Source organism: Lissotriton vulgaris, chromosome 7 (assembly GCF_964263255.1).
Source record: "Lissotriton vulgaris chromosome 7, aLisVul1.2, whole genome shotgun sequence".
NCBI classification, from domain to species: Eukaryota; Metazoa; Chordata; class Amphibia; order Caudata; family Salamandridae; genus Lissotriton; species Lissotriton vulgaris.
This window is the reverse complement of record NC_141695.1, coordinates 222,768,397-222,794,370: the sequence shown is the minus strand read 5'-3', so window position 1 is coordinate 222,794,370 and position 25,974 is coordinate 222,768,397. Positions and strand designations below refer to the sequence as shown.

The window sequence follows — 25,974 nt, the reverse complement described above, 5'->3', positions numbered from 1 at the left end:
TGCCGTCAGACAGTGAAAGGGTTTTGGTTGCCTGCCGAGGCAATTATGCCTTCAGGCAGTGATGAGTTTTTCGATGCTGCGTTGCTGTTTCAGTTTCACAGGGTTAGCGCTTCGATGTGCCGCGGGTAGCGGTCAAATGGGTTTGTATAGATGTCTGCGAGTTTCCTGATCAGTGGGTTATCTTTTTGATCCAATCCTTTGTAGAATGTCCTGTTGAGTTTGAGGAGATGGTCGTCCAACATCTCAATGCCTAGGTCTCTGTGGAGGTCTGCTGTTCGTGTGAACCTAAGAGCACCTGCTGCAATCCGGAAGGCCTTGCTCTGTAGTCTCTTTAGGTCTTTCCGAAGCTGCGGGCGGCAGCCACTCCAAACTGGTGAAGAGTATGTCATAGTTGGTCGAATTATTGCGGTGATTGCTAGTACCTTGCTCTGCATGGGCATCTGCGTGCCTTTTATCAGCACTGCGATGCTTCACAGCCTCCATGCTTCACTCGGCTAGTCGGCTCACTTATCAACCAAAGATTTATTGCAGGGGACAGGCACAACTTCACTGATCAACTTTTATTATACCTGAACGGAAAAGAACACTGTTCTATGGGTCATTTTGCCAACTGGATTCGGGAGATCAGTCTTCTAATCCCTGGCTGCATAGTGGAAAAAACGTATGATCATCACAAAATCGTTGTCTGCAGTTTGCCGCTCACGGCCCCCCACTCTCTTCCCCCCCAAACACACACACTTCTGCCAAGATTATGTATGCTTGGAACTGGACTGGACAAGCTGGTACATGCTACATAACCAAAACACATTGTAATTTATTTCTGCTGGAGGCGGCCTAGACGCATTTCCTTTGTCTTACCTTGTTTAACCCAGACAGGTGTGTACAGTAGGGAGTGTGTATTCAACAGAGAGTGGGGGAGGGGCAGGCATGGTGACTTCTTGGGTTGGTTTTCTGCTCTGAAAGAGTCCAATCTAAAACGCCTCTAGGTCAAAGCTTGTTAAAGGTCATCTGGTGAGGACGACTAGACGCATTTGTGGTTCGCACAGCGCGCTTATGTGCAGGACCAGTGGTTGTTTTTGTTCCTGTAGAATTATGAGCAGTTTACCTCTAAAATATTTGTGAAATGTCTTATGCGTCGTTTTCCAGCTCAGCGTTTTTGGATGTAATTGTTAAGTACCGTGATATCATACCTGTAAAGCTCACATGAATATGAAAGCCAACCCTCTCGGCACTACAGAGTAGAATAGGCCTAGTTAAAAATCAGTCACGAATTAGTACAGTTACCGAATTGTGATGATTTTTGATAAATGTGACAGGCAGTGATAAGGAGAGAGTTTGGGAGATAACAGAGAACATTTGGGCTTCTTTCATCTTTTGCTTTAAGTCAAGAACTGTCACAAGCATCTTTGATTGCATGAGTCCAGGGGTGTGAGATTGCACTAATATCACCACGTGTGTTCCTTCTCCGGTATATCTTTTGCATGTAACGCACATTCAATTGAAGTTATCTTTGTTTTGAATATTTGTATAGCACTCGTTTTAGAACTGAAATTACGGGGAAATGCAAAGATGTGCTTTGATGTTTTGTGCTTTCCTCTCAAGCGAAAGGGGGTGGGAGCATATGTGAATCTGCGTGCACAGACAGGCAGGGCACTGAGGACGCGGGAAGGAAAGTTTGTCCTGTTTCCAAGATGTCAACCCACGGTTTATGAAAGCAGTTTTGTAGGGAAAGACTGCATCAGCAGCAAGGAAGCTGTGCAACATGACACTAAAGCCGTAGAGGAAGGGAGGGTGGGAGAGAGAGGGGGGCGGCGGGGTTCGGAGAGGAAGCAGTCAGCCTGCTCTGAAAACTGCACCGCCGTGTGAATTTTCAGTAACACACACAGCGACATAATCTCTCTCTTAAGGGAACCCAGCTCTCGTATCCGAAATAGTAGATATACTTCCGCACAGACACGACAAAGGACAACTTCATATGAGTATTGTATTAAAGTATATCTTCTACTGTAGCAATAAGGAAGCAGTTTTGTTCCAAAAATTTGAAGTGTTGTAGGCGTTGCAGGTTGAGTGGTGATGTAGGCGTTGTGGGTTGAGTGGTGATGTAGGCGTTGCAGGTTGAGTGGTGCAGTACGCAGTGGGGATTGAGTGGTGCTGTGGGCGTTGCACGTTGAGTGGTGATGTAGGCGTTGCGGGTTGAGTGGTGCTGTTTGCGGTGAGGATTGAGTGGTGCTGTAGGCGTTGCAGGTTGAGTGGTGATGTAGGCATTGTGGTTTGAGTGGTGATGTAGGCGTTGCGGGTTGAGTGGTGATGTAGGCATTGTGGTTTGCGTGGTGATGTAGGCGTTGCGGGTTGTGTGGTACTGTACGCGGTGGGGTTTGAGTGGTGCTGTAGGCGTTGCAGGTTGAGTGGTGATGTAGGCGTTGCAGGTTGAGTGGTGCTGTACGCGGTGGGGATTGAGTGGTGATGTAGACGTTGCGGGTTGAGTGGTGCTTTAGGCATTGCGGGTTGAGTGGTGATATAGGCGTTGTGGGTTGAGTGGTGCTGTTCGCGGTGGGGATTGAGTGGTGCTGTAGGCGTTGCGGGTTGAGTGGTGCTGTAGGCATTGCGGGTTGAGTGGTGATGTAGGCGTTGCGGGTTGAGTGGTGCTGTACGCGATGGGGATTGAGTGGTGCTGTAGGCGTTGCGGGTTGAGTGGCGATGTAGGCTTTGCGGGTTGAGTGGTGATGTAGGCGTTGGGGGTTGAGTGGTGCTGTACGCGGTGGGGGTTGAGCGGTGCTGTAGGCGTTGGGAGTTGAGCGGTGCTGTACGCGGTGGGGATTGAGTGGTGATGTAGGGGTTAGTTTTGCTGTAGGCGGTGCACGTTTTCAGGAGGCACACTCCTCCAGCCGTCACTGCCCACTTTCACCAGGCACACAACACTATCCGTCACTTCACAGCAATCGCAGTATGGCGCACTTTACTTTTAAACATATTCATCTAAAGCACAGCATGTCACCATTGCTTCAAAAATAAATACACATTTTTTTGGCCTATAATTTAGACTTTTGTTGCAGTTGGTGTTGAAATATTTAGCAATGCCAATAGCTCAAACGTAATTAACCCGAGACCTATTGCATTGTAAATGCTTGTTATAACAATGCACCCCACCCTTTGAGCATCTAGGCCAGACCTTAGGGGTGAATTAAATGTAACAAAAAGCTAGTTTTGGACTTGCAATGACCAATAACCTACAACCTACTACCATGAGCAAGGCTTTCAGCTGAAACTCGTAGGGTGCTACTGGTCCCTGCAACACATTTTCCACTTATTGCACTACCGTGAGTATGCTGCCTAGACTGTGTGTTTGTCAATTTCAGAGTACATGTATATCGGGAAAAAGAACCCACACTGTGATTCTGAATGGTATTGTCATGGGGCACAATGCCATAACACCAGTCAAAGTCAGTCCATAAATATGCAACCAATCTAGGAAGAATATGCAATAAAGGTGAATCTGCTACAGCCAGACAAAGTAAATCTGTGGAAAAACTGTAAATATATCCGGATTGCATAACTATCTACATTTGCTTTTACCCTTGCACTATATATAATTCAAGCACACTCACACAGACGACACACCCTTTGCTTCTTCCCTGTTGCACTCTGGCCCTCAAGCTGGACATCATTTATGATCAGACTCTTCCCATTTACTGCCAGGCTCTGAGCCTCTGTGTGCAACTCTGTTATAACTTCCTGTTCTTTCCCTTCCCTTTTCCCAAGACTTCGCCCTTATTAGACAGAGGCTGGTCCTCTCTTCAGTCCTTGAAAACTCCTCTCCTGTCTATCCTGCTGCACTGCGCTCAGCCATATTCTGCATGCAAATGGTATCATGTATTGTTGTACGCTAGTTTGTTGCGTGTAACGCAATGATCTTGCAATAAACTTTGTTGTTGTTCTTGACCATTGCCTCTGCCATTTCTAAGTCACATTTAGCTATCTTGTATCTGGTCATTTTCAAGTTAGTGTTTCTTCCCAGTAAGTGATTCTACATTGGTCCTTACAAAAAGTATGCGGAGTGAAAAGTTCTTCAGCTGGAGCCGCTTGAAGGGTCTACATAGACGTTGGACAAGAGGATCTACGTAAACAGGCTTCCAGGAGGACAGACAAACTTGGCCAAAGTCCTCAGCAAAGCCAGGATGGGTCCAGAAATTGTCAAGCTGCTGAGGCTTGAAGCAGCCTCACCATAGTGCATGTCAATTTGCAGCCAAATCTCAAATGGAAAGAACTTCAAGACAGGTGTTCTGTGAGACAATGAACACAGGGGACATTTGAATCAGATTCTTCTCACAAGGAACAGATTCCTCTGCTCCTACTTAATTGGTAATCCAAAATGGAGTTTCAGCTCCATTACTCTTAAAAGGAAAATAACCCTTCAAAGGAACATCTTCCAAAAGCAGGAAGTCCTGATCATGAACAAAAATCACAGGACTGGCAAAACATTGTAAACCTTACATCTCATATCTTCTGTACATGAAAGAAAAAACGAAATCAAAATTTTAATTTGTGGATTTTAGGCAATACTAATCTTATGATGTAAAAATGATATTATATATAATAGCTAGACATAAAATGATAACACAGATTTAGTAATTTTGTAGAAAAAATGAGCTTCTGTTTATTATGATTTTGGCGAATAACGAAGAGTTCCAAGCCACTTAGGAGCCGATTTAGATTTGAGCGGACAGGTTACTCCGTCACAACGGGGATGGATATTGCATCCGCTGAAATATAAATCCCATCATATCAAATGGGATTTATATTTCAACGGACGGGATATCAGTTTCCATTGTGACTGAGTGATGAAGCGAAATTTAAATCAGGCAATAAGACATATATCATGACATATATCATGACTGTTGGAATAAATATATCTCCTTCATAGTTGTAAAAGGAGCAACTGACTTGCAATTAGTTACTAATCCGAATAGTAACTGGTAATTTTAGCAGAACATATAGTTATTGAGGTCTGTTCATCAAAGATCATTTACCACAAAGTAAGATGACAATACCCAAGTGAGAGCTGTGGGATATATCAGTTGACCATCAGATTGATTTGACCCAGAATACACTTTGTCAACGTTTAATTCACCCATCAGTGCATCAGTGAGTTTGTGAACTATCTGACTGCGTCCATGTTATCTAAGATACATTATGATGACAATGATAAAAGTTTCAATCAGAATAACAGAGCACTGTAGTGGTATCTGTTGTGGAAGAATAAGCATGAAACATTACAGAGAGGAAGTGTGCTCAGGGAACAAGCTGAAGAGTACTGTAAATGAGAAAATTAGACAATCTTTGAACACGTACAGGGGACTGCATAACAACATAGAGTTAGGACAAATGAAATCCTGAGTACACGTTGGAATTGTTAAAAATGGGGTCTCTAGTTGGCAATGGTGTGCACTTTGTCCAAGTAAGGAACACCGCTATAGTCAGGTTAAGCTAGATACCCACTAAAAGCTAACCTGTGCTCACCCTATGGTAGCTTGGCACAGAGCAGTCAGGCTTATCTAAAGAGGCAATGTATAAAGTATTAGTGCAACACACACACACAGCAAAACAATGGAAACACCACAAACATACTCCACACAGGGTTAGAAAAATAGATTATAATTTTATAAACAAAACAACAACTATGTAACAAAAATCCAATACGTAGAAACACAGTTATGAATTTTTTGAGGATATTTGAAAATATAGTGATTGTAGTCCTAACGTGCCAACCAGGGATAACTGGTTGTGTTTGAACGGGGTAAATCCAGAGTTCAGGCCAACCGTAATGGAGCACATGTCGAATACAAGGACTATCCTTGGCCTGCTGAGAAAGTACTTTGGATGGAAGATGCATCATTGCAGTCACTCCCTTGGATGTGGGTGACGTGTCACTTCCGATCCATGCAGTCGGAGAAGCTTTGCCGGGGAACCCCTTTGCGATGCAGTCCATTGACATCGAGGCCACACAGTCATCAAACATATGTTCTTGAGCAGTAATGCTTTGGGGTTCTGACTGGCGCAAAAGAAATGATGCATCTATTCTGTTGCGTTATCACAGAAACCTCACTTCTGAGGGCCCAGGACAAGGTTGGCACCACTTGGCAGGTTGAGACTTACAGATGGCAGAGTCCTGGTGCTGCTGCGGTGTTGAAGGACGTCTTTGATGTCCCTGAGACTTCAGAATGGGGGCAAACAGGCAAACCCTTGGAGTAACCCTGGGATCAAGAGAGATGGGTCCAGGCATTTCCCCAGCAGGGCAAATTAGCAAGCATCACAGAAGAGCAGAAAAGCAGTTTTTCCAGAGCAGCAGTCGAGCAAAGTGACAGTCATTGTATAAGCACAGCAGTGGTTCTTCCTGGTAGAATTCTTCATAGGTCCAGTAGTGTACTGTCTTAGTGGGGTCAGAGATCCAGTACTTACACCCAGTTGTGTCTTTGAAGTCAGAATGACATCACAGAAGGGTCTTTGAAGTTCACAGAGGTCCTTCCTTCCCAGCCTTGGCTCCACCCTTTTGGTAGACGGTAATCAGCCCTTTTGGAGGAACAGAACACTGCCTATTCAGGTGTAAGTATCAGCTCCCCCCTCTCTTCCTGCCCAGAAGGAGTCATCAGAATGCAGATGAGCATTCAAATACATATAACTGTCCTGTGTTTGCGGCTGTCTAGCGGGAATGCACAAAGTGTTACTGTCATCCACGCCAGACATGGAACAGTAAGAGCAGAGACATGTCCACTTTCTAAAAGTTGCATTTCTGAAACAGTAATGTTAAATACAGTTTTACCAGTAAGGAGGAATTATCATTACTATTCCAAATTTTTAAAAAAATATGATGCAGCTAGTCCTTTTGAATCAGGAATCACAACTTAGAAGTGTATTAAGAAATTCCCAATGTTAACCTGTGAGAGGAGTATGTCTCACAGCAGTGGAAAACAAATGTAGGAGTTTTTCACTACCAGGACATTGAAAACTTAAAAGCATATGTCCTACCTTTTAGTTGCACAGCACACTGTCCCATTGGGTTACCTAAGATCTACCTTAGGGGTGACGTGTAATAAATGGAAGGTTTAGGCTTGGCAAAGGGTTTTTAAACATCAAGTCAAAGTGACAGTAAAATGCACAAACAGGTTCTGCAGTGGCAGGCCTGAGACCGGTTTGACAGGCTATTTTGTAGGTGGCACTAGTAGCATTTAGACGGCAGGCCCTGAGCATATGGTATTCCACTCTACAAGGGACTTAATAGTAACCTAAATATGCCAATTGTGTCTAAAACCAATATTACCATGTTCAGGGGAAAAGCACTTACACTTTAGCCCTGGTCAAAGTACTCAGAGTCCTAAGGAATCTGCAAAAAAGAGGAGGTAAGCAGGCAAAACATTTAGGGGAAGACCACCCTAAGAATGACAGTCTAATAAAATTGGTCTAGTTCAGTCCTTCTCCTATTTGGGTGTATTATTTGACGGGCTTTTAAAGTTTAGACTCCTTGTGGATAAACACTGCTCAAAACTGGTGGCCTCAACTGGGGCAATAATGAGTTATGGGCGAAGGCTGGGAAGATGGTCCCCCGAGCAAGTGATGAATTTGTATAGATCAATATGCTGCGCCAAGGCAGCCTACGGGGCTGAAGTTTGGGGTTTCGCGAACATCCACCAGGTTCAGGCAGAGGAAAATACATTCTTTAGAAGGATACTGAAAGTCCCACATAGTACTTCGACCTATATTACACATGAAGAACTGGGTGAACCCTACATCGAAGATCAAATCAAGGTCAGGCCGCTTTTGGCCTGGGTGAAGATCTGGTCTAACCCCGAGGCAGGCCTTAGTAGACAAATTATCACAGATTGTCTGAATAGAGACAAAGGGAGCTCTATCCCCTGGCTAAAATATGTAAAGTGTACTCTAGAGGACATTGGCTGTAAGAACCTCTTCACTAAGCCTGAAGCCGTTACTCCTCAGGATAAAATGAGAGTCAAGAAAATGTATGGGGAATGGACAATTGTAAGCAGGGCAGGCACTGAAAAGCGTAAATCCACAGTTGTTGCTTACAGATTATTGAAAATGGAGAGTGGAAGGGAACCCTATCTCTCACTGACCCATAATGCACAGGACAGATTTTATATGACCCGTTTTAGGTTTAACCTTTTGCATCACTTATTGTCCGATCCCCCTGGTTTTACCTTAACGGTTGAGCAGAAGGGTACCTGCGGCTGCGACAATAGGCCTCCGCAGGATACCCTTCATTTTGTTATGTTATGCTCATTTTAGACATTACCTAGGTGCAAGCTCCTTGTGGGAATCTTGAAAAGAGCTAAGTTCAAACACGCCAAGGTAGCTTTATTGTTCTTGCAAAAGGCCAATGACGCATATACCTTGTCCTGTATCACGAGTTTTATTAAGATGGCGGTGAGGATAAGGAATTCGAGAGAGATGAGTTGATTGCAATGCCCTTTAACAGAGAGACTCTTGACAAAATGAAATGAAATGTTATGAATTGAACTGCTTTTTAATGTGTTTTGAACTGGTTTTATGTACTTTTATGGTATCTTTTTAAGTGCTGAATAAAGAAACATTTGATTTGATTTGATTTGATTTGACCGGTCTAATAATTACTAATAGCAATAACTATAGTTCTCAAGTCTAAATGATACGTGCACATTCCATGTTTCTCAGAGAAGTCATCATGAATTGTTGGGCTGGGAATAACAAAGCCCTTCCCCACAGGAGCTGGAGACTTTTCACCTAGGAAAAAAGATCACTTTATCACTAGCTTATCCCTCTGATTTGTAAACTATATAGAGTATGATTTACCAGGCAACTTAATTAGAAAAACAAAAAAGTGATGGATCGAAAGCTATTTTCCTCACTGTGCCACTGAAGATTAGTTCTAACCATAGAAAATCTGTCTTGGCCTTTGCCAATAATGGTATTCCAAGCCCTCATTTTATTTTTTCCATCATGTATTTTATGTTTAGCATAGAATGACTTTACATTTTTATGAGGGACCTTTTTTTTAGCTCTAAGTGTGAAATTGTGTTATAACAAGAAGGCAACCAGACTACTTAGTACTACATTCATTGTACCACAACCTATATCCTGGAAACTCCATCACTTGCTGAAATGATGCATCTTAGTTCTCAGCACAGGAGATACATTTGCAATAAATATCATTTTCTGTTTCTCACATCATCTTTTAATTATTTCTTCACTAGTATGCCTGCTCTTTATTTTTAAGCTTGACAGGACAGGCATTATTTGACTGTGAGAGATAACCAGAAAAGAGGTTTAAGAAATGGTATTGAGAGGTGACAAAACCAGTGATTTTAAACAAAGACAGTAATTACCCAAATACTAACAAAAAATATCAAGGGGAAGATCTACACGAAACGAACGCAGTGCGGTGCTGCAATTCATTTTGCTGCACCGTGCTGCATTAGTTTCAAAGCACGGGGATGCAACATATTTACAGCAATAATATCATTATTATTATTATTATTATTATAACATTTGTTGAGCGCTACTGTTACCCGTAGGTGTCCTGGCGCTATGTTAAATCTTGCCTGAGGATCGAACAAATGTCATGCTAATCAGTAAACAGCCAGGTATTTAAAGCTTTCCGAAAGGCCATGAGGCTCAACATACCTCCGAGATATAGGGGAAGCTTATTCCAAGCTTTGGCTGCATTAGCTACAAAGCTTTTTCCACCCTAGGTGGCCTTTTTTTACAAACGGCCCATAAACCAGTTTGGCATCAGATGTAATAGTCTGTTTGGCTTGTACCAATACAACCGCTCTTTTAAATAGGCCGACCCTGCTCCATAAAGTGCCTTGGGAACCGGACACATCGCCTTGAACATGGTACGCTTCTTAACTGGCAGCCAGTGCAGTTTCTGCATTTCTTTAGCTATTGGAGCGTATTTTGGGATGCCCGACACCAGTCTAGCAGCCGCATTCTGCAGGAGTTGCAACTTCTGCATTAAACCTTCCTGGATATTGAAATACAGACTATTACAGTAGTCCAGCTTCAACATAGTAAGACCTGTGATAACTGTTTTACGACATTCTGTAGGTAACAAAGACGTAGCAGAGGCCACAGAGTTAACTTGGTCTTTAAAATTGAGTTTCTGGTCCACCCACACACTTAGGGGCATATTACCTAGAAATACCGATATTTATCGCTAAGCAGCGTTAGCGGGAATAATTTTATCGCCGCACTACGACGATTTTTATCGCTGAGATACCTTGCAATCATCAAGGTTTATCTCAGAAACGATAAAATCATTCTAAATGCCTGAATATCGCTGGAAATACAGCGATATTCACACATTATTGTGACAGTACTCTTAGCCATGTTATCCACCTCCCATTGGATAACATGGCTAAGAACTGCTCTAGGCAGGTGTTAGCTTTTGGAGATATTTTCGCACTTAGCGTGAATATTTCCAAAACTACTCCTTTGTAGGTAATAGGAGATAGCGATGTTAGCAACTGTTTTCAGTCGCTAACATCTTGGCACGCCCACTTTACATGTCATTAGCGATAAATATCGCTGACAAGCAAAGCGGGCCCCAAGATGCTCACTATCGCCGATTAGCTGTCGCTAACTGGTGTTAGCGACAACTTGGTAATAGGGCGATCAAATTATCGCCGCTTTACCGGGAAAAAGTCCCGCTAAAGCGGCGATAAGGGTCCTTGGTAATATGCCCCCTAGTTTTTTAACCTTCCTGTTGGGTGCGGGAAGAGGGCCCAGGGTGTCTGGCCACCATTCTGGAGTCCAGAAGTTAGGATCATTCCCAAAGCATACCAATTCCGTCTTACTGGAGTTTAACTTAAGGCAGTTTTGGGCCTTCCAGATCCCTACGACATTCATACAATCTTTAAAATGGAGTGCCGCTCTCTTTGACTCAGCTGGTAGAAGAGACACCACAGTTTGAGTATCATCCGCCTAAAAAGTCAAACTGAAACCAAATGACAGAATGAGCGGCGCCAAAGAGGACACATATATATTAAATAGTGTCCGACTACGCGAGGACCCTTGCGGTACACCACATGGTAGAGAGAAAGGTTTGGATACAAATTCCCCCAGCGCCACCAGCTGGCTCCGGTTTGACAAGAATGATCTTAGGAGTCTCCAAGCCAAACCCTGTACACCAATCTTCTGCAGCTGGTCCATCAACAAATCGTGGTGGACCGTATTGAATGCTGCAGAGAGATCTAATAAGATCAGAGCAGCCTTCCCACTTTCATCTAGAATTGTCCTTATCTCTTCAGTAGATTTCAAACGAGCAGCTTCGGTGCTGTGGCCCCCTCGAAAGTCTGGATATTGGTCTAAAATTGTTTTGGTCTATTGTATCGAGATTCGGTTTCTTCAGAAGGGGCAGAATAGATGTTTTTTTCCAGTCTGATGGAAAGTATCCCTCTGAATACATTGAATTAAAAATGGGTGTCAAAACTCGAGAGAATAGCTCAGCCGCTAACTTTAATATCGCATGCAGTAGAATGCAGCACGCATTGAAAGCTTAAAAAACGAGGATGAATTAAAACCTTTCTCCTTGTTGCACCTTGCTACGCCACCCCTAGGGTGTCGTAGCATTCAGACACATTTCCAAATTTACGATTCCTCGTAAATCTGGGAATGTGACTCGTTCCATGGGTGCTGCATGGGAACACCCACAGCAACACCCATGGAACGCCCCTTCCATGCAAAGTGCTGTATTTAAAGGGGCCATATTTACAAGGACAGGAAAAGTCACGCAGGGTGGCTTTTCCTGTCCTTGGAAAAATGGAGCAGTAACATGCGCAACCAGTACGTCACAAAAATATGGAGCAGTAACATGCGCCACCAGTATGTCACAAAAAGTGATGTACTGGTGGAACATCTGTAAATCTGTTCCCAACTATTTAACCTTGTAAGTCAAAAGGAAAAAAAAAACAGAATCAAATTATTAAACTTCAGAGAAATGTTAGTCTGTTACATGTGGGATGTGTATGTGTGCTTTTTTATTTTTGTGACTTCACAAGTGGGCACCCATTTATGATTACTTTAAATATGTTGTTAATGGTTAAACACAACAGAAGGAAAGGCACTTTTAATGGCCAAACAGTTAATCCAAAAAGGTGTCTGCTCAACTATGTCAACCAGTGCCACTATATCTTTTTCAGGCTATTACATGTAGGCCATACTATCCAATAGACATAGAGCACAAAAGATAAGGGGCTACAACTTGATTTTGTCTTCTTTTAAAAAAACACCAAATTTAGGACCAATTAGTTTCAGGTTAGGAAGCCAACAAGCAATGGATATGTCTTGACAAATGTGCATAACCAAGAGTGTGCACTAGATTGGACTGAAACATGTTGACGATGATAATATTGGGACTCATAACTTAGTATATAGTGCTCTTGGGTTTTACACCATATGAAAGAGAGGTAAAAATAAAAGTACATAAACTAAACCCACCCTGACTCATTTTTTACTATATATCTCACTTATTTACCCCGGACATTGAGAAAATTGAGAATTGCAGCATTTGATGAGTAACTATTCAAGATCAGGGAATAGTGTTGCATGTTTAGTTTATTGAAACTTCAATTAATACGTGTGCCACCCATGCACCAGAAATACAGTACTGGTTAAGAGGAAACTGATGGTGAAGTATCTCACTAAATGTGGGTCAAGGTTAACACATTTATTAAATAGCAGAGCCATACTTTGAAAGTGTTATATAACTGTCAGAAATGGGGTCCTTACTTGCCAGAAGTTTACACCTCTATTGTCAGGGTAAGCTAGATGCACTCTAGAAAATACCCTGTGCTCACCCTCTGGTAGCTTGGTACAGTGATGTCTGACTTATCTAAAGAGGTATTGTGTAGTGCAATTTTGCAACACACAAACACACCCACTAAAACATTGAAAACTCCACAAAAATACTCCATCCACGGTTAGGAAAATAGATGATATTTTTATGACTTAAACAAGAACAAAATGAGACAAATCCAAAACGTAGAATGTTTTTTAAATGCTTGCAACTATGGTGCTTAGAGTCCTAAAGTCCCAAACCGCGCTAGACCGGGTAAATATAAAAAGTTCAGACCAACCAGGATGGAGCCCAGGCTGGCTACAGGATTCAGCAGCTCCTGTTGTAAATATACCTTTGATGGAGGAAGCGTCGACTTTGAAGACCCAATGAGAGGAGCTGGGGAGGTGAAGCATTATTGTAGATCCCAGGGATGTGGGCGATGCATCAGTTCTGATCCGCCCAGTCAGTGAAGCTTCATCGATGAACCCCTTTGCAATGCAGGCAATGTGTTGTCATCGAGCCACGCAGTCTGTCGCTGCAGAGCAGTGCAGTCAAATGAAGCGATTACCTTGACCAGCAACTGCTTTGAGTGAGATGCATCAGTTCCAATCAGAGCAAGGTCGCTGATGCTTGGATTCTGCTAGGTCAGCACTAAAAAGATCCCTTTCAAGGGCCCAGGATTGGATTGTCACAGATGACAGGTTCCAGGTGCTATTGCAGTGTTGTAGGGAGTCTTTATTGTCCCTTAGACCTGCCCCGGAAAAGGGGGCTGTCGAGCAGGCCCTTAGAGTCACTCTGGACTCAGGTGAGATGGGTCCAGTTCTTTGCTCATCAGAGCAGAGGGAAACAGGCCACACAGCAGAACAGAAAAGCAACAGGCAGCACACTAGAGCAGAAAATCAGTTGTTCCAGATCAGCAGTCCTGCAAAGTGGCAGCCCTAGTAGCAGCACAGCAGTCCTTCCTCCTGGTAGAGTTCTTAATAGGTCCTGTAGTGTACTGTCTTGGTAGGGGCAGAGACTCAAAACTCATACCCAGTTGTGCCTCTGAAGTAGGGATTACTTCAAACAAGGGTCTTTGACCTCTGACCCTTTGTCTGAGATCATCTCTTCCTCAGCAGCTCTGCTGTGCCGTGCCTTTGACCCTACCCAGGCAGGCTTCGAGCCCGCCCCGTACCTTGTTCACCTTGCTGGAGCCTGTTCCTGTGCTTGCCCTTCTCATTGTGCTGTTATTGTTTTTTTTCGTTCTTGTGCTGGTTTTGATTATTCCTAGCTTTTTGCAGTGTTATATTTTTACTGTGCTCCCCTGCATTGTGCCCTTTCTGTTGACTTGCTTAGCGCCCTCCCGTTTTTTCTGTTGTGTTGTCTGCTGTTCACTTCCCCCTCGTTTTTCCCGCCAAAACCTCTGCCTCCAGACCGCCTCCACCTCCCAGATGCACGTCCCTCCCCCTCACCTACTTAATGGCGGCCACTGCACTAGCGCGAGCAAGACCTCTGACCCTTGATCTGAGATCTGCTCTTCCCCAGTAGCTCCGCTGTGCCATGTTCTGCCTCTGACCACACCCAGGCAGGGTTTGAGACTGCGCCGTGCATCTTGCTGGTGCCCGTTCCTGCGCTTGCCCTTCTCGTTGTGCTGGTATTGGTTTTTTTCGTTCTTGTCCTTGTGCTGGTATTGATTTTTCTCAGTTTTTTGTGGTGATATATTTTTACTGTGTTCCCCCCTGTGTTGTGCTCTTTCTGTTGACTCGCTTCGTGCCCTTTCGTTTTTTCTGCTATGCTGTCTGCTGTTCACCTCCCACCCGTTTTTCCAGCCAAAACCTCTGCCCCCTGACCGCCCCCACTCCTGCCTCCAACCTGCACGTCCCTCCCCCCTCCTCTACTTTATGGCAGCTGCTGCACGGTTGTGCAGTGGACGCACACATCTCTATGGCAAGCCTGTCTGAGCCTGTCCGTGAACCGACCAACACAAGCGTTAGTAACCCCGGATCTCCTACCATCCATCGCTACGACACCACCACCCTCCTCGCACTCAACACCAGGAGTCACAGAGACTGCCAAGAGGCTTCGCCAAACAAGACCCATGGTCAGTTCTCCTGCCGCCACTGCCACCAGACCCTCACCTCAACCTCTGCTTCCAACACCGCCAACCCAGCAACGGTGACAACCTAAGTGCATCCTCCTCAATGCATGCTCCGTACACAAGCACGCCATGGAAATCTGATACCTACTTGAGTCCTTCTCGTCCGACATCCCCTTACTCACGGAGACGTGGACCAGTGCCTCCTCCACCCCGACATCAACATCAGGATCACGGGCGGATACAAGATTTAGAGGAAAGACCACCCAACCACCCGGGATGGGGTCTCACCATCGCCCACAAAGACACCCTCAGCCTCACCATCTCCAGCGAAACCTTCCTCTCTGCCGAACACCTGCACTTCCAGATCCAGACCAGCCCCAACGCCACACTCTGAGAAACTCTCCTCTACAGACCTCCTGGGCCTCGGACTCCCTTCGCCACCGCCATCACCGGCTTCATCGCAGCCCACGCCATCGCATCAATGAACTGCATGCTCATCTTTCACCTCGACAACCGCAGCAACCCCAACTCCACCATCCTTCGTGACAACCTCACCAACATCGGACTTATACAACTCATCACCACATCGACCCATAGAGCCGGACACACCCTCTACCCCATCTTTGCTACAGGAAACAACATCCACTTCAGCCACACAACGCAACCACCATGGACTGACCACCACAGCGTACACTTCACCATCGACAAACCCAAGGCACCCAAACCAGCCCCATGCCCACCACGGAGGAACTGGAGCAAGGTCACCGATGAGCAACTTAACTCCACTCTCACCCGAGACAACCACACCTGGACATCTGACGCAAACATTGCAGCCAGAGAACTAAACACTGGGATCTCCAACTGCGCAGATGAGCTCGACCCACTATGCAACGCCAACAAACAGCGCCTCAGGAAAGCTGCCTGGGACACCACTGTGCTCCAAGAAGCCAGGCGCACCTGCAGATGCCTGGAGAAGAACTGGAGAAACACCAAGACAACCGAAAACTACTCCACAAACAAATCAGAACCACCAAGAGGAACTTCACAACAAAATGCTCACCAACTCCAGGAAACTCTTTAGTGTCATTCAGGAATTTACCAACCCACGCAGGGAAGCCACAGACATCACCCCGTCCCAAGACCTCTGCCACAAGCTTGAAACCTACTTCCACCTCAAGATCAAAACCCTCTATGACAACTTCATCGACCATCCTCCAGATGCCACAGCAGGCCCGCGCCCCCAAGGAACACCAGCCGACCCACCATCTCCAACTGGACACCGATCACGACCAAAACACTGCCTCGACCATGAAAGGCAACCATTCGGGGAGCCCCTACTGACCCCTGCCCTCCTCACATCTACCACAGAGCCACATCTACCGCAGCTGCCATCGCACCCAAACTGCAACACACCATCAACACCACCTTCAAAACAGGCACCTTCCCAGATGACTGGAAGTGCGCAGTAGTCAGGCCCCTGCTCAAGAAGCCCACTGCGGACCCCACCAACCTCAAGAACTACCAGTCCATCTCGCTCCTCCCCTGTGCAGCCAAAGTCGCAGAGAAAACTGTCAACAGGGAACTGACACGATTCATCAAAGACAACACCATCCCTGACCCGTCCCAATCCGGATTCCGAAACAACCACAGCACTGAGACCACCCTACTTGGCGCCAAAGACGACATCCACACCCTCCAGGACCAAGGCCACTCTACTGCCCTCACTCTACTCGACCTGTCAGCCAGCTTCGACACCATCTTTCACCGCACACTAATCACCAGACTGCACGATGCCGGCATACAAGGAACAGCCCAGGACTGGATCCGATCGTTCCACACCGGAAAAAGCCAGAGAATAAGACTACCACCATTCCTCTACGACCCCACTGAAATCACCTGCGGAGTCTCACAGGGGTCATCACTTAGCCCGACCCTCTTCAACATCTACATGGCCCCCTCACAGCCATCGTCTGACAACACAGTCTCAACATCGTATCTCACACTGACAACACCCAACTCATCCTCAACCTAACCCAAGACTCCGCCAACGCCAAACTCAATTTCCAGAAAGGAGTGAAAGATGTCACAGTCTGGATGACAAACAGCTGCCTTAAACTCAACGCAGAGAAGACAGAGAAGACAGAATTCCTCGTGCTGAGAACCATAGTTCCCATGAGGCACAGGGTCAGACTGATTTGCATATGGCCATGTCTGACCTGGGGTGGCAGAGTGAGCTAAAGAATGATGATGGATTAAACCCAGATCAGTTGACTGGGGGTGAGTGTTTGCAATGTTCAACACTCCGTCCATCATCCTCTTTGGTTTTGCTTTGTTCACCCTAAGCTGGCAGGGTATGCCCAGACGTGGTTACCTTGCTCATTTTGCCACTGGATTCAAGATAGCCTGGCTGATGAGGGTTATAAACCCGAAACTGGTCCCAGGATGCTTGTTTCTGGTTCAGGGAAAACATGGCTTGGCAGTTCTGGCTGGACTGTTCCCATGAGGCACAGGGTCAGACTGATTTGCATATGGCCATGTCTGAACTGGGGTGGCGGAGTGAGCTAAAGAATGATGATGGATTAAACCCAGATCAGTTGACTGAGGGTGAGTGTTTGCAATGTTCAACACTCCGTCCATTATCCCCTTTGGTTTTGCTTTGTTCGCCCTAAGTTGGCAGGGTATGCCCAGACGTGGGTCCCTTGATCACATTACCACTGGATTCAAGATAGCCTGGCTGAGAAGGGTTATGAACCCGAAACCGGTCGCTGGATGCTTGTTTCTGGTCCAGGGAAGACATGGCTTGGCAGTTCGGGTTGGACTATTCCCATGAGGCACAGGGTCAGGCTGATTTGCATATGGCCATGTCTGAAATGAGGTGGCGGAGTGAGCTAAAGAATGATAATGGATTAAACCCAGATCAGTTGACTGGGGGTGAGTGTTTGCAATATTCAACACTCCGTCCATCATTCCCTTTGGTTTTGCTTTGGAACCACCTCTTCAGCATGGGACAACACCTGGTGGCCGACCGCCCTCTGAAGCCCACCGACCACCTCAGACCATGGCAAGAACCTTGACTCATCACTCACCATGAACCGACAAGTCAACGCTGTCACATTCAGCTGCATCAACACCCTCTGCATACTTCGCAAGACCTTCAAATGGAATCTCCCTGAGTCAAGAAAGGCAGTCACCCACGCACTCATCACCAGCAGATCTGACTATGGAAACACACTCTACGCCGGCATCAACAGGTCCATACTGTGCAAACTCTAGTCTATACAGAACACCGACGCCAGACTTGTCTCCTGCAGCCCCCGGAATGAACACATCAGCTACCACCTACGAAAACTCCACTGGCTCCCTGTGAAGAAAAGAGTCCCCTTCAAAATCCTCACCCACGCCTACAAATGCCTACACAACAACGGACCCAAATACCTCAAGGACAGAATCAACTTCCACACACCCAAAAGAAACCTCCGATCTTCCAACTCGCACTGGCCAAAACCCTGCGCATCCACAGAGCCAGAGTAGGCGGAAGATCCTTCTCTGACATTGCGGGCATGAGCTACTGGCATACATCAGACGCGCTCCCTCCCTGAACACTTTCAGGAAGAGTCGCAAGACCTGGCTCTTCTGCTAAATGAACCTGTGGACCGATAGCGCCTCGAGACCCCCAAGAGTGAGTAGCGCACTTACAATCCGCTGATTGATTGATTGATTTAGGTGCTCAGAGCTCCTTCCATCCCAGCACTAGCTGCAGGCTATATGAATGGTGTACTCAGCCTTTTGTGTTGGAACAGGACACTAACTATTCCGGTGTGTCAGCGCGCCCCTCCCTTCCTGCCAAGGAAGAGCGATCGTAATGCAGATGAATATTCAGATACACCTAACCGTCCTGCGTTTTTTGCTGTCTAGAGGGAATGCACAAAGTGTAGCTTTCACACACCCCAGATGTGTATTGGAGTTAGGCTACAGGCACACACAGCAGTGCGAGCAGAGAAATGTCTACTTTCGCAATGTGGCATTTCTAAAACAGTAATGTTAAATCCAAATTACCAGTAAAGAGGATTTTTCATGATAATACATCATTACCTTTCCAAAGTTATAAAACATGATGCATCATTTCCAATCTGGAATTACGACTTAAAAGTGTATTCAGAACTTATCAATGTTACCCAATGAGAGGAGTAGGCCTCACAGTTGTGAAAAACTAATGTAGATGGTTTTCAATACAAGGACGCAGAAAACTTAAAAGCACATGTCCTACCTTTTAGTAACACCGCACGCTGCCCTATGGGCTACCTGTGGCCAACCTTAGAGTTGACTTATGTGTAATAAAAGGGGAGGTTTAGGCTTTGCAAAGGGTTGTTAAATGCCAAGTCAAAGTGGCAGTAAACTGCACACAGCACATGCACTTTAGCCCTGGTCAGAAGAGGTAAGGTGCTCAGAGTTCTAATGCCAACAAAGGGAATCAGCAAAAGGAGGAGGTAAGCAGGCAAACCGTTTGGGTGAAGACTACCCTAAGGATGACTAGTCTAATAATATCTAACATAAGTAACTATAGTTCTCAAGTGTAAATAAGCCGTGCAAACCCCATGTTTCTTGGAGAAGCCTCTAGTACTTTTTGCTGTGTATATCAGAGGCCATAAAATTTCCATACGAAACAAATGGTTATTATATCAGCACTGATTTAATTTATTTTACCCTAAAAGAACTCCCTAGTATGTTAGTTAAAGCCAATATGTCTGTATATAGTAGCAGCACTGTTTTTGATGAGACATTACAACAGAAACACTTACTTAAATGATACACACACACCATTAGCACTATTGCTTTTCTAAAATTACATTCCATGATAAGTGGTTAGAATACTAAGAAACAAATGAATATTTTAAAATTAATTTACCAGTGGTGGGTCTTTCTGGCTCTTCAATGGCAGGCTGCTTTGGAAAACCAATAATCACTAGTCCAAAGGGCATATCAGGAGCTTCCACCACGTGGGTGGTAGGCTTGTTGGCAAAATCATATATTGCTATGGAGTACTGAGTTCCAGGGATTGGTTTCCACTCAATATTAGAAAGTGATTCTCCATCAAAGGTAATTAGAGGCACTGCAGATGTTTTTACTATGAGGATTGCCCGATTCTTTTCCAAAGTGGGGTTACTTGTAAATCTATACTTGGGGCCATATTCCGATTCGTCTGGAATTTTGAGCAAGAAGCTTTCATAAAACCTGGCTCCAATTTTCCCTGCTGTGCAGTAATATGTCACCTGGACCGGTTGATTGGCTGTGATGAAGATAGTGGTGAATTCTGGTATTCCAATCTGGGTTACCTCTCCTGCCTTCAAAGTTTGACTTTGCTTGTGGTCTCCTACTTGAAACTGTATTTTAGTAGGCTTGGACGCGACAACAAACACCATGTCAGTATTTCCCGTAATTGCCAATGAAGTGAAGTAGAAATTTTGCCCCCATTGGGTGACGGGATACAGAGGGGTGGAGACTTGGTAGGATGGCGTGACTGACTCAGGACTGCAATAGCCACTGAGTACTGTAATGGGTTTTGTGGCAATGATTCGGGTGCCTGACAAATTGTCTTTGCTTTTTGTCCTAAAATTACGATTTTTCTCAATTTAGTAGTAGTAAAGTTAGGACTACTAACTTTAGGACGCCTAAATGCCTTCTGTGAATACCGAAAGTCTTAAAATTAGGATTTTGTTACAGAAGGCATTTAGGAGTCCTAAAGTTAGTAGTCCTAACTTTACTACTACTAAATTGAGAAAAATCGTACTTTTACGACTTTTGGTATTCACAGAAGGCATTTAGGAGTCCTAAAGTTAGGAGTCCTAACTTTACTACTACTAAATTGAGAGAAATCCTAATTTTAGGACTTTCGGTATTCACAGAAGGCATTTAGGAGTCCTAAAGTTAGGAGTCCTAACTTTACTACTACTAAATTGAAAAAAATCCTACTTTTAGGACTTTCGGTATTCACAGAAGGCATTTAGGAGTCCTAAAGTTAGGAGTCCTAACTTTACTACTACTAAATTGAGAAAAATCCTAATTTTAAGACTTTCGGTATTCACAGAAGGCATTTAGGAGTCCTAAAGTTAGGAGTCCTAACTTCTGTGAATACGGAAATGAGTAAGTTCATTCTGTGAATACCAAAAGTAGTAAGTGCATTCTGTGAATGCCAAAAGTAGTAAGTTCGTTCTGTGAATGCCAAAAGTAGTAAGTTCATTCTGTGAATACCAAAAGTAGTAAGTGCATTCTGTGAATGCCAAAAGTAGTAAGTTCATTCTGTGAATACCAAAAGTAGTAAGTGCAATCTGTGAATGCCAAACCAGTAGTAAGTTTAGGATTGAGTCTTAAGTTCATTCTGTGAATCGGGCCCACAGTCTTCGCCACTTCCTTTCTGCCTGTCTGCACCGATTGCGCAGGGTTTTCAGCTCCTCGCTAAACCAAGGGGCTGAGGGTTTCCTTCTGTTCTTTATATTTTTCAGAGGAGCAATCTTATCCAGGGTGTCTATGATATGATTGCAGTAGACCTGATAGTTCCGGTCCACAGAGCCCCCGGGGTCAAAGAGAGTTTTACTGGTAAAAGTGGGATTTATTTTATTTATAGATAGTTTAGATCAGTCCCGTCGCTTGCGATAGGTTACAGGGCAGGTGTTTCCATTCCCTTGAATAGGTACAGTGATCTGAAAATGGATCAGGAAGTGGTCGTTCCAGCTTTGAGGGAAGGTATCAATCACCTTAGTCTCCGTCCGGTTTGCGAATACCAAATCCAGTGCATGTCCACCTGAGTGAGTTGGTTCCAGTATCAGCTGGTCTAGACCCCAGTTCCCACATATATGCTGTAAGTCCTTCAGGTGATTCCCTAGGGGCCCATTGTCCCATAGGTTAAAATCCCCTAGGAGCAGCAATCTAGAGTGGGTCAGCGCGAGGGCAGCGATAGTGTCATAGAGTGCTTGGTACTGTGTAGCCAGGCCTGGTGGCCTATAGCAGATCATGCCAGTAAGCATCCTTCCTTTAGGTGTTTGTAGGGAGAACCCCAGTAGTTCTATACCTACAACATCATCAACTTGTAGGGGGAAAGGTCCCACTTATCCTTGAATATCAGCCCAACCCCTCCTCCTCTTCCCTGGGACCTGGGTTTGTGAAACATCTTATACCCGTCCGGGCAAGCAAGGCCCAGCTCTACCGAGGAGTTCACACTCGTCCATGTCTCCGTGATAAAAAGGACGTCTAAATCCATGTTTTCTAACAGGTTTGCCACCTCCTGGTGGTGTTTAACCAGGGAGCGGCTATTAATCAGCCCACACCCCAGGGTAACCGAGGGCTGTGGCCCATCTTTTTGAGGCCCACCCTTTATCCTCTCTCCTATACTCAGCAGGGACTCCCTGGAATACCTTAAGCCAGGAGCATTCTTAGCGCTGAGCTCGGCCGATACGCGGGCGGGCGCAGACGGGCTTATCTCTGGCGCATCTCCGGCGCTTCGCTGTGCACATTCGCTGTGCGCATTCGCTGTGCACCTGCATTGGTCTGTTTAAATAGACAGGCAGTTGCAGGCAGGCCAACCACTGGAGCGCTAACAAAGATGGCGCAGTGGTAAATAGTTTTCCCCGAGTACCGTGTCCCGCTAAAGCAGTGGAGTGCGTTTTAAGTGCTTTTATAGTGCGGGTGAGAGGGCGTAAGTTCTACCAGACGCAGAAGGTATTTTATATGAAAACAAACACAATACTCAATTTCCTCCTGTAAATTTTAAAATCCTGTCCCTAATGGTAACAGTACTATTTTAGCAACAACAAGATATTTGACATTAAAAATCTAGCGTAAAGCTCGTGCGAGCACAACTAGCACGCAGCGTTTCAGTCAGGGACTGTCACCTTCCAAGTTGATCGCGCGCCGGCACTGCCCTCCCTAAATAGACAGGCAGTTGCAGGCAGGCCAACCACTAGAGCGCTAACAAAGATGGCGCAGTGGTAAGTAGTTTTCCCCGAGTCCCAAATCCCGCTAAAGCAGCGGAGTGCGTTTTAAGTGCTTTTATAGTGCGGGTGAGAGGGCGTAAGTTCTACCAGACGCAGAAGGTATTTTATATTAAAACAAACACAATACTCAATTTCCTCCTGTAAATTTTAAAATCCTGTCCCTAATGGTAACAGTACTATTTTAGCAGCAACAAGATATTTGTCATTAAAAATCCAGCGTAAAGCTCGTGCGAGCACAACTAGCACGCAGCGTTTCAGTCAGGGACTGTCACCTTCCAAGAAGCCTAAAGCCAACTTTACCAGTAAAGAGGATTTATAATGAGGATTTATCATTACCATTCCAAATTTATAAAACATGATTCATCCTTTCAAATCAGGAATTACAACTTAAAAAAAGTGTATTGAGAAATTCTCAATGTTAACTACGAGAGAAGTAGACCTCACTCACAGTAGTGAAACATAAAATGAGTTGATTTTCACTCCAGGACATGGAAAACGTAAAAGCACATGTCCTTCCTTTTAGTTACACAGTGCACTGCCCTATGGGTCACCTATTGCCTACCTTATAGGTGACTTATGTTTAATTAAAGGGGAGGTTTAGGCTTGGAAAAGGGTTTTCAATTGCCAATCCTAAGTGGAAGTAAACTGCACACAAAGGCCCTGCAGTGGCAGGCCTGAGATAGGTTTGAAAGGCTAGTTTTGTGGGTGGCATAATCAGTGCTGTAGGACCACTAGTGGCATTTAGGGTGCAGGCCCTTAGTGTATGGTATTCCACTCTACAAGGGACTTACAAGTAACTTAAATATGCCTGTTGTTTATATACCAATATTACCATATTGAGGAAAGAAGCACATGCACTTTAGCCCTGCTCAGCAAAGGTAAGGTCCTCTGAGTTTTAAAGCCAACAAAGATAATCAGTAGAAAGAGGAGGTAAGCAGGCATTCTGTTTAGGGCAAGACCACTCTAATGATAACCGGTCTAATAATAACATACATATATAACTATAGTTCTCAAGTCTAAATGAGGCATGCAAATCCCATGTTTCTCAGAGAAGCCTCTAGTACTTTTTGCTATGTATACCAGCAGTTATAAACTTTCCATCCGAAACAAATGGGTATTTCATCAGCACTGATTTAATTTACTGTACCCCAATGGAATGCCCTAGTATGTTAGTTAACGCCAATCTGGCTGTATATAGAAGTAGCACTATGTTGTTTTCCCATCAAACAGTTCTATTTAGCTCAAAGGTCACTATGCAGTGCTTTTGATGAGACATTACAGCAGAAACAATTAATGATAAACACACACCATTAGCGCTATTGCTTTTCTAAAATTACATTCCAGGATAGTGGTAAGAATACTACTTGGTGAACAATACTTATCATAAAAAACTGAAATATAAAAATGAATTTACCACTAGTGGGTCTTTCTGGCTCTTCAATGGCAGGCTGCTTTGGAAAACCGATAATCACAAGTCCAAAATGCATTCCAGGAGCTTCCACCACGTGGGTGGTAGGCTTGTTGCCAAAATCATATATTGCTATGGAGTACTGAGTTCCAGGGATTGGTTTCCACTCAATATTAGAAAGTGATTCTCCATCAAAGGTAATTAGAGGCACTGCAGATGTTTTTACTATGAGGATTGCCCGATTCTTTTCCAAAGTGGGGTTACTTGTAAATCTATACTTGGGGCCATATTCCGATTCGTCTGGAATTTTGAGCAAGAAGCTTTCATAAAACCTGGCTCCAATTTTCCCTGCTGTGCAGTAATATGTCACCTGGACCGGTTGATTCGCTGTGATGAAGATAGTGGTGAATTCTGGTATTCCAATCTGGGTTACCTCTCCTGCCTTCAAAGTTTGACTTTGCTTGTGGTCTCCTACTTGAAACTGTATATTAGTAGGCTTGGACGCGACAACAAACACCATGTCAGTATTTCCCGTTATTGCCAATGAAGTGAAGTAGAAGTTTTGCCCCCATTGGGTGACGGGATACAGAGGGGTGGAGACTTGGTAGGATGGCGTGACTGACTCAGGACTGCTATAGCCACTGAGTACTGTAATGGGTTTTGTGGCAATGATTCGGGTGCCTGACAAATTGTCTTTGCTTTTCAAGCGGATTACCTCAAAAGGTTTGAGGGAGACAGCGATTTTACTTCCTGGTTTGTAAGTTTGGCCTTCAAAAACCACAGTTTCAGTCGGGTATATGTCAACACGGTTTGGTTTTTGGAAGTTGCCAATTGAAAATTCTTTGTCATCATCACCTGATTTCCCAGGAGGTGTCAGCACATAATACTCAACTCCTTGTTGTTGCAGAGGAACAGGTTTAATGGTCTCAACACGGGAGCCTATGTAGATGAGAACTGTGAGTGATATTAAACTTTCCGATGTAATGATGAATGGGGCAGTATGTTTCAGCAGCATCCCAGGAGGAATATTGATTGCGATGGTGGTTGTCTGCCCCTTTTGAAGGGTCACCTCTTTCTTTAAATTGGCAGGTTCATAGATGATGGTGACAGTGGTTGGCTCTTGGGCCGTGATTTGGAACTCAAACTTCACTGGATTCTTCTCATCATGGATTGTTGGGGTGGGAATAACAAAGTCCTTCCCCACAGGGGTTGGCGACTTTTCACCTAGAAAAAAAAAAAATCACATCATCACTAGCCTATCCATCTGAATGGTAAACTATATAGAGTATGATTTATCAGGAAAATTATTAAGAAAAACAAAAAACTGCTGGATTGAATGAGTGATGAAAACTCAGTCCCTCTAATTACTCTGGGCTGCACTTGAGTCTAAAGTTATTTTCCTCACTGTGTACTGAAGACTGATACCAACCATAGAATATCTGTCTTGGCATTTGCCAATAATGGCATTCCATGCCCTCATTTAATTTTTCCATCATGTTTTTCATGTTTAGCATAGAATGACTTTGCATTTTATTTCGGGACCTTTCAATACGAGCTGTATGTGTGAAGCAGTATTATTGTAAGAAACCAACTGCACTGCTTAGGGATACATTCATTGTAGCACAACCTATATCCTCGAAATTCCAACCCTTGCTGAAATGATGCATCCTAG

General features: G+C 44.6%; 1 protein-coding gene across 1 annotated transcript in view; it reads right to left on the bottom strand.

The window, feature by feature from the left end:
• LOC147701255 (uncharacterized) overlaps positions 1–25,974 on the bottom strand; it is a 282,557-nt gene that overhangs the window by 9,019 nt on the left and 247,564 nt on the right. The window contains 1 exon segment of the mRNA XM_086929324.1: positions 24,309–25,526. Within this exon segment, the coding sequence (XP_086785450.1) occupies positions 24,309–25,526 (1,218 nt within the window).